At 36.4% G+C, this 9,634-nt stretch overlaps 1 protein-coding gene across 1 annotated transcript; it reads left to right on the top strand.

Moving 5' to 3' along the window:
* The first annotated feature begins 1,948 nt into the window (after nucleotides 1-1,948).
* On the top strand, nucleotides 1,949-3,262 carry LOC117106221 (uncharacterized protein K02A2.6-like). The gene has a single exon (XM_033247571.1). It carries the CDS (start codon nucleotides 1,949-1,951, stop codon nucleotides 3,260-3,262), a length of 1,314 nt encoding a protein of 437 aa, XP_033103462.1.
* Nucleotides 3,263-9,634: the final 6,372 nt, after the last annotated feature.

The raw sequence follows: 9,634 nt of genomic DNA, 5'->3' as shown, positions 1-9,634 counted from the left end.
ATTGTGGACATTGTGGACTTGATCACCCACCAAAGCAATGCCCCGCATTCGGGCACGAGTGCCAAAAGTGTGGTAAACAGAACCATTGGGCGAGAAAATGTAGATCTAGGCCTAAACAACATGATAGCAAAGGTCAGGATCGAAAATATAATGACAAAAAGCGGCAAAACAAAACACAACGTCGCAAAACAAATGAAGTTTCCAAGGAGTACGATTCTGACGATTCAACCAATTACGGGTTCGATGAACTTGTCGTCGATGAAATACAATTCAACAACATTGATGGCCGCGATACGCAATTTGCTAATATCAAAATGCTCACGTCAAATGGAAAGAAAGTCTTGCGAGGAAAGGTAGACACTGGCGCACAAACAAACCTCATAAACTATGAGACATACAAACAGTTGTTTGGAACAAATTACGTTATCAGAAAAACAAATACAATCCTAACAGGGTATGGTGGCCGCAAATTTGAGAACCATGGCGAAATTAGAATTGATACTGAACACAATGGTCATACTGTGACAAAGGTAAAATTCTATGTTTCAAACTACGGAAATAATTTGTTTGGACTCAAACTTTGCAAAGCCTTAGGAATTATCGAAATTCTATGCGGCAAAGATTGCATCGACTGCGCTGGCCACTACGACGTTTGCGAAGTGTCAGACACTCGGGATGATCTAATTCAAAGAAACAAAGACACCTTCACTGGCATAGGATGTATGCAAACTCCTTACAAAATAAAACTAACAAGTGATGCTACACCAGTCATAAACCCAGTTCGCAAAATCCCTGACGTCCTTAAGATACCTCTAAGGAAGGAACTAGATAGACTGCTAGAATTGGGCATAATTAGGCAGGTACAAGAACCAACAGATTGGGTAAATTCAATCGTACTGGTCACAAAGCCAGATAAAACTTTACGAATTTGTTTAAATCCTAGAAATCTAAATAAGTACATCCAACGACCCCACTACTACACCCAAACCCTCGACGAGGTATTACCAAGCCTAAGTGGGTGCCAATACTTCAGCACCTTTGACGTACGGAGCGGTTATTGGAACATCCCGCTACATGAGGATAGTCAACTATTGACGACCTTTAACACGGTGTACGGAAGATTCTGCTTTAGACGACTAGCTTTCGGATTATCAAGCTCTCAAGATCTATTCCAGAAAGAAATGGATACACTCTTCCGGGTAATTCCTAACGTACACTGCATCGCAGATGATCTATTGGTTGCAACAGAGACTAAAACAGAACATGACATAGCTGTCCAACGGATACTTGATACTTGCAGAAGAAGTGGCATCAAGCTAAACGGTGAAAAGTGCCGTTACCTGCAAGAAAGCGTCAAATTCTTTGGACACATGCTGTCTAAAGAAGGCACACGGCCTGACCCATCAAAAGTCAAAGCGATAGCCAAACTGCAGGCCCCCACAGACAAGCAAGAAGTACAGTCACTTTTGGGACTAATTAACTATCTATCCAAGTTCGTCAAGCTCGCTCCACTCACTGAACCAATAAGGAAGCTTTTGCAGAAGGATACAATCTTCTCTTGGACAAGCGCGCATGAGGCTGCACTAAACAAAATAAAGAAAAAAATCGCACATGCGCCAACACTAGCTTACTTCAACAGCAAGGAAGCTATCACTATCGAATGCGACGCTTCACAAAAAGGGCTAGGAGCTGTGCTTCTACAAGATGGAAAACCAGTACATTATGCATCGAAATCACTGACAAGCGCAGAATCAAACTATAGCAACATAGAAAGGGAACTCCTGGCAGTCATCTGGTCAATCAAGTACTTTAGAACATATGTGTTTGGAAAACATTTCAAGATACATACTGACCACCAGCCCTTAGAAAGCATCCAGAAAAAGGACTTATCAAAGATGCCAACACGGCTCCAGAGACTAATGCTTCAGCTGCATTCACTTACCCAGACATGAACGTGCAGGTTCATGAAGTGCCAAACATGGCCCCTTTTGTCATTGACAACATTAGAGAATGTACAAAAACAGACACAGTTTTGCAGGCACTGATCCCATACATTATCGAAGGATGGCCTAGCCAAAGAAACCAATGCAACGAGTTCACACACGCATACTGGGAACACCGATCAGAACTTGCTGTGTATGATGGAATCGTTATCAAGGGACACAGAATCGTCATTCCAACACTCATGAGAAAGAAGCTACTCAGCATACTGCATAAGCAACACCAGGGTATAGAGAAAACACGCCTTCGTGCGAGACAAAGCATATACTGGCCTGGTCTAAATGCTGATATAGAGCAAATGATCACAGAATGTGATTTGTGTCAGACATATCAGAACAACCAGAAGAACCTACCTGTACTTCCATTACATTCCAACATGCCTATGCAGAGAGTTGGAATCGACCTATTTGAAATACAGAGCCAAGACTTCCTAATCTGTGTCGACTACTATACAGCTTATGTCTGGGTTGAAAAGCTTATGAACACTAACAGCAAAACCATATATACCAGACTGGATAAAATATTCTCACAGTTTGGATACCCAGAAAACATAATATCTGACAATGGACCACAGCTAGTCAGCGAAGAATTTGAAAAGTACTGCAGACAATATGAGATACTGCACACTACCAGTGCACCATACCACCAAGCAGGAAATGGGAGAGCTGAAAGGAACATCGCCACAGTCAAACAGCTTCTTAAGAAAAGCAGACTTACAGACATCAACGAAATACTGTGCACACTAAGAGACACACCAATTGCAAACGACATCCCCTCACCCTTCACTTTGATGTTCGGACACAGAAACATAAAAACAAATCTGCCAGCAATAAACAACTTTGGAACACTAGCTACCACACAGTACGGTGAAAAAATCGTATATGGAGAAAGCCATATTGAAAAACAACCACCTAAGATCAACATTGGACAACCATGCAGGTTTCAGATGAAACCTAAGTCAATATGGCAACCGGCTACGGTAGTATCGAAAACATCTGACAGGAACTACACTGTTGAAACACCCTCTGGCATACAATACACCAGAGACCGGGTAAACATCAAACCGGAAAAAACCTATCAAAAACCACAACAAAACCCAACTAACCAAGGAAGCGCAATCAGTCAAGACACAGCACCAGAAACTGCAACACAAAGCGCTAATAACAATAGTGCCAAGGATATGCCACCATTAGCTATCCACGACCGACCAAAACGGATGTGCAAACCACCCATCAAACTACAGGACTATGTCACTAAATAACTGACTTTATGAGCAGTATAAAATGAACTATGAACAATTGCTCTTACACTCCTATCCAAATGTATATAAATTATTGCATGCATGCGGCATGATGCCAACATGATCTCTCATAAAAAGAATTGAAGCTGAACTATTAGTATATACGATATATAATGGCTACACATATAACCAAAACTGTAGAAGTGTAAATAATTAGTGAAACGATGGTCACGGAAAAAATCTCTTTCACTTAATCTAAAAGGGGAAGATGTTGCATTATAACCTACTTTAAAATACCTTGAAAGTACACCCCTAAACTGACCCAGTTATAAATAGAATTATCAGGCCATACCCAGTGACCAATCACGTTCACTATCATCAGTTAGTTGACTCCAAGACACAATCGAATAAACACCTATTTTAATATATCTCTGACTCCAAGTGTATTGCTAGTGTCTACCGTAACATAACCCCCCATCATGTATGTTTCCATACATATATTTTTTAATATCAATTTCAAACAAGAAATGAGAAAATTTATCAAACAAAATCTGTGCAATTTGTGAAATCTGTACACTGTTATCAGTTTTGTGGTTATGCATTGTATGTCCGTTGTGATACCTAGTATGAGGCGTATGTAAAACCGAGGATTCGTATAACTGGGGTACGTATTATTATTATCATTATTATCATACAGTAGATCATACAGTAGTACAGTGAAAATTTGCCTTTATAGTATACAGTTTTTTAAAAAATACTTACACAAGACAGTTAGCTTGGCAGGATCATTTGAAGTAACATCCAATCCACTATTTTGAATGACACAGAGGTAATATCCTTCATCACTTCTTGTTGTATTTGTTATCACAAAAAAGACTTGATTATTAGTCAAGTCTTCCTCAACACTGTATTTACTCCCAGGAGCAGATGTTGAGCTTGAATCCACAAGTGTATCACCTTGACTTCCATCTACATCACTTTGTATCAGAAAAGAAGCGCTGTAGGTCCTAGTATCTAAATTAAATGCGCATTCCAATCTGGCATCATCACCAGCTACAGCGTTAGTTGATGGAAAAGTGACACCGACTTGACTGTTGACTCCTGATAAGACCAGATTAAAACACAAATTACACACAAACTAAACATGCATATGAAGCATATGGTATTAAATGCAATTAGTTCATTATTAGATTATCAAACATGTAGCTCATATTTATCTGATCATTATCCAAACGATTATTCTTATAGGAATTTTTTGCAGTCCTCAGTACTGTATTTCAAAATATTATTTACCAGTCCTTTCTAGAATTAGTATCAATGACTACAATTTTTAAGCTTTACAAGTTGAAACATTTTTTGAGAAATAAAATCATGAATGTAGATGGGATGGATGAATATATTCGGTGCAAACACCAAGGACAACTCACAAAAGTCTGAAAAAGATATATTTCCTGTTGGGTCCTTTTGGTGACTTCTAAAGAGTGTAGGCCTACTGCATTCTTCATTGGTCATAATGCGCACAGGACCAATGGCTTAAATCTCATCCAAAAGATGGTGTGCTTTTGTAACTTACTTACACTGATTGCTCAACCAAACTTGGTCTAGGAAACAGGCTGGTGAAAGTAGGCCTGTCATGGTATGATAGTACTGTAGGTACATCCTAATGCTGGTGATAATAGGCCTGGTTGGTATGGTCATCGACCTATTTAAAATAGGTCCATGGTATGGTACATCCTAATGCCAGTCGTAATAATAATGTGTCATATGATGATCATTATCCTCGGCAGTAACTACATACATCTTATGATTTAATTTTGGATTTAAAATCACTGTAAAATAATACTCTTGCAACGAATGGGGAGATTCATTTTTTTTTTTTTTTCATGCTGCGATAGTATTTGCCATTAATAACATTCTTGACTTAGGCCTAGGCCTAAAAAGTACGTCAGCCGGCGACGCCTCCACTGACTGGAGCAATATGCACATCGTCAAGGATCGTACCTTGACTATTTATATCTCTGTAGTTGAGTAGGTAATAAAGTACGGTACTGATTGCTCAACCAAACTTGGTCTAGGAAACAGGCTGGTGAAAATAGGCCTATCATGGTATGATAGTACTGTAGGTACATCCTAATGCCGTACGTATTTAATAATATTTGTTGTCAAATGATGATCATTATCCTCGGCAGTAACAACAAACATCCTATGATTTAATTTTGAATTTAATATAACTGTAAAATAATACTCTTGCATCGAATGGGGGGATTCGTTTTATTTTTTTGTTCATGCTGCGATAGCAATTGCCATGAATTATATTCTTGGCTTGGGCCTAAGCCTAAAAAGTACTTCAGCCGGCGACGACTCAGTGGAGCAATATGCACGTCTGGAAGGTACCGCACTTTTCCTTAAAAAAAATTCCAGGCTTTACTCCCACTATCCATTGGAGCCTTACCATACCAAACTGATATAAGTATTTGAAAATTTAATTTTTGAACACTTCTAAGTGAGTTACCAAATTATAACTCGCATTCCTACCAACATTTGCAACATATATGATGCGACTTTATATTAACAAGGCGAAGCCATATTCAATGCACTGTCGCACTCTAAGTCACGTGACCCGAGCCGCCGATTCGGTCTATTCAGACTTTACCAGACCAATCCTAAATATTTTTACATTCATGAAAATGATTCTATGCATAAATTTAAACTGAAAAACCTTAATTTTATTATCGATTGGCAGTTAGTGAACCATACAAAATATTTTTTGTCCAATATACCCATATCGGACCATTTTTGTTCACTTATATCAGTAGCAATACGTTCCACAATGGAATGATACACGTTGTTACATTTGAAGACAGATTCATAAAAATATCAATGCATTTGCTATTTCCGGATTTTCTTTGAGATTAACTGGCTTATTAATATAATATCAATAATCCCCTTCAAAGAATATGTTTCTAAACAATTGCAATGTTTGTGATGATTTCCTATGATTTCAATAATTGTCTAAAAACAGAAAAATTATTTCTTTAATTTTTACCATTTTTTATCCATTTGATTCCTAATATATATAACCATGTCATATTTAATTTTCATCCATGCAGCTTCTGTATTTTTCACCCAACAAAATAATGTTAGTGAAACTGTTTCATCGATAATAGCCCATGCACAATTTGATGTAAACTTTCTATGAGCTTCAGGAAACAAAAACAGACGATGACCAACTCTTTTAACTCCAGGACCAATCCAGACAGGAAGAGAGCTACTCCATAGGGCATTGCCCATGGATGCAACCTCACATAGCTTGGAGAAATCATATTGCAACACAAAAGCTCACATTAAGTTTACATTTAAGGGCTTTAAAACACAAATGTTATGTTAGTGTAACGGTCCCCAAACAAAAGGGTAAGTAGGGATTTTTACAATTTTTTTTTGACTGCCACAATAATTAGCGTCAGTGGGGACTGGGCCCCGCCGGGAAGAGCTGACTCTCTTTCACGTCGGGAAGAAAAACCACAATTTGTCGGGGAGAAAAAAAAATCATGTTTATTTTCAACATATTAGACAATGTGTAAATTCAATTAGTAAATAATCCTTTAAAGCTCCTGAATTGTCCTATTTTTTGCCATGGACACCTTTTAAAACATTTTGAGTGACGCCCAACCACGATCACTCATCGGGGGACACTGCGCAAGCCTAGGCCTAACCTAACTGATAACATTTTAGTTCACCATTATTTATTGTTTTAATAATTTGAAACATACTGCTTAACAACTGGTTTGCAAGCAGTCTTATGTCTAGGGCTAGACTTAGAAGTCTCATTAAAAAAGAAATTAAACAGCCCGCACCTGCCTAAAATATCCATGCTACTTTTAAAAAAAATGTATTTCAGTCGTTTTGCATTGTTTTTTTGTTTTTTTTGTATGTTGTTAAACTTAGTAAACTTGTATGGTGAAATTTAAATAAAAATGTCTAGGGCCGGCTGATATTTTTAGGATAGGTCAGGTTATGCCAACATCACTATTTTTATGTAGGCCTAACTGTGCTTGGTTTATTATCGATGAAACAGTTACTTTATGATGAAATGAATAAATATTCAATTAAAAAGAAAATAACTGAAAAATAATACTTACGATCAAAAAATGTAAATAACAGCAACACCGTATATGGCAACATATTATGCAGCTTCTGGAAAAAATCAATCTTGAATATAACTACTGAACTTGTAATGTCATTTTAAATATAAATACTAGACTGTAAAATGGCTGCTCTATTTTTGTTTCACATTTATATTGAATATGGTTTTAGAATTTTGTTTGAAATTCACAATTCTGATAATATAGTTTGTAAAATAATGTCTGCCCAAATTTTATATATCACATTTACTGAACATGTTGTAAAATTCTGTTTGAAATCCACAATTCCTCTATTGTTTTGTATGGCTATTCCTCAACTGCAACCTATTGTCAATTCTGTTAAAGAGAAAGCAGCTATGGTCTAAAAACCTCCACCAAAAATAATTTATTTTTCATGCACTATTACTGTAGGATTAGTGATCCTGAGAAATTGATTATGGTATCATGTGTTTGAAAGGTAGGTAGGTCTATTTTTAAAAACTTTCATTGTTTTAGTAGTAGTATACATAGTAGGCCTAATACATGTGAATATATTTTATATTTCTAAAATACATCATTATTTAGAATGCATCACTTAATGTTAAATATTTAACGAGCCAAAATTTCTACAATTCTAGGTACAGCAGTAGTAAAAAAAATAAAGGCAATTTTTCTCACTTTTTTTAAACGTCAGTCTGTACATTAATTGTTTTCTTCATTATGATATAAATCAATTTTGGCTCTATTCTAAACACACATAATCAACTTGATATTTGTCTATTTAAAAGTCAAGATTCATAAAATATTAAAAGTCTTAAAGCCCCATTCCCGGCAAGATTTTAGTTGTTAAGAAAAATCATGATTTTATACATGTTATAACAATTTATAAATATAATACGAAATTTCTAATTTAACTGAATTTCGACATTCCTAAACATTAACTAGACTTGAACTCGTCACTGAGGACGAGTTTGGTGATCCACCGCACTTCATGCTCCAATTAGTTTTTTTTTAAAAGAGTAATTTTGAGTACTTTTAAAGATTTATGCATACGTACGTGCACGTCTTGACGCCTGTACACACGGTAATGGCAAAGAAAGTTGACTCCTGACATAAATACAGTGTGAGGAACCCAAAATATTTAAGGAAACAAAAATTCTAGCTTCAGTAAGTCAATATGCATGTGGAAATGAGCATGTGGCGAGTAAATTATGGGAAGTTTTGGAATGCTGAAAATAACCTGAAATATTCTTTAAATTATCTGAGAAGTAATATTGAAAATTTAAAATTTTAATGCACACATATGCACACCTCACAACGTGCGCTTGGACGGTAATGATACAAGAAATTGAACCTTGTTAATTGTTAAATTTGAAAACGCATGTAGGTTGATGATGACGTCGTCAAAATGAAAAATGAAAGGAAAGTGAATTGTCTCAGCTATAACACACTCACATGTGGGAGATGATCAATCAAGAATGAGCGAGATACATTCAAACAATTATAAAAATAACGTCATAAATAAAAATTCATTTTTTTCTTAATTCAGACGGCAAATTGTTGACATCACAATGTCCGATCAGCCATAATGATCCATAAAATCATATCTACAACTCATGTGCTTTCAGAATACATAATAAAAATTAGAGGTCACCTTTCTTCTTAAGGAGCTATAAACTGAGGCATGACTTTTAAGCATATATTAATATTGATGCACGCGTACAGTACATGCACTTTATGACGCATGCAAAGAAAATTAAGATACATGATATTCAACGTTGACCTGAGGTTTATGCTCACTAATATGATTCAGAAATGACGAATGGTTAAGCTGATATGGGGTCATCAACGTTTTGAGGAGAGAAAGATGAGTGGGGTCAGAAAAAACATCAATTTTATCCATGATGACATCATCGAAATGTAAAAAGAAGTCACATATATGAATAAAAATAGGCTTGATTTTAGAATAACTTCACTGTATATCGGCACAAAGGCGCGCAAAGATCCATATGTTTGATGTGTGCGTACGGCATTGTGAAAAGAATAGAAAATAGTGAAAACAATGTCAGGACCCCAAAATATGTGAAAAACGTAATGTCTAGCTTCCGTACGTGCTGCGCACATAAAAATTCTCGGGTATAGCTAAAAATTAAAAATTAAAATTTGAAATGCTCAAAATGACCTGAAACGTGCTCTACTTTAGTTAAAACGTGGTGGCACACATATTTTGAGTTTGCACTGTGCCACTTTAGTTTTTTCACTGCACCACTCT

The sequence above is a fragment of the Anneissia japonica genome, unplaced genomic scaffold (genome assembly GCF_011630105.1).
Source record: "Anneissia japonica isolate Jap-2015-1 unplaced genomic scaffold, ASM1163010v1 scaffold288099_len39131_cov118, whole genome shotgun sequence".
NCBI lineage: Eukaryota > Metazoa > Echinodermata > Crinoidea > Comatulida > Comatulidae > Anneissia > Anneissia japonica.
Note: the sequence above shows the minus strand (reverse complement) of the source record. Positions and strands in the feature narration are given on the sequence as shown.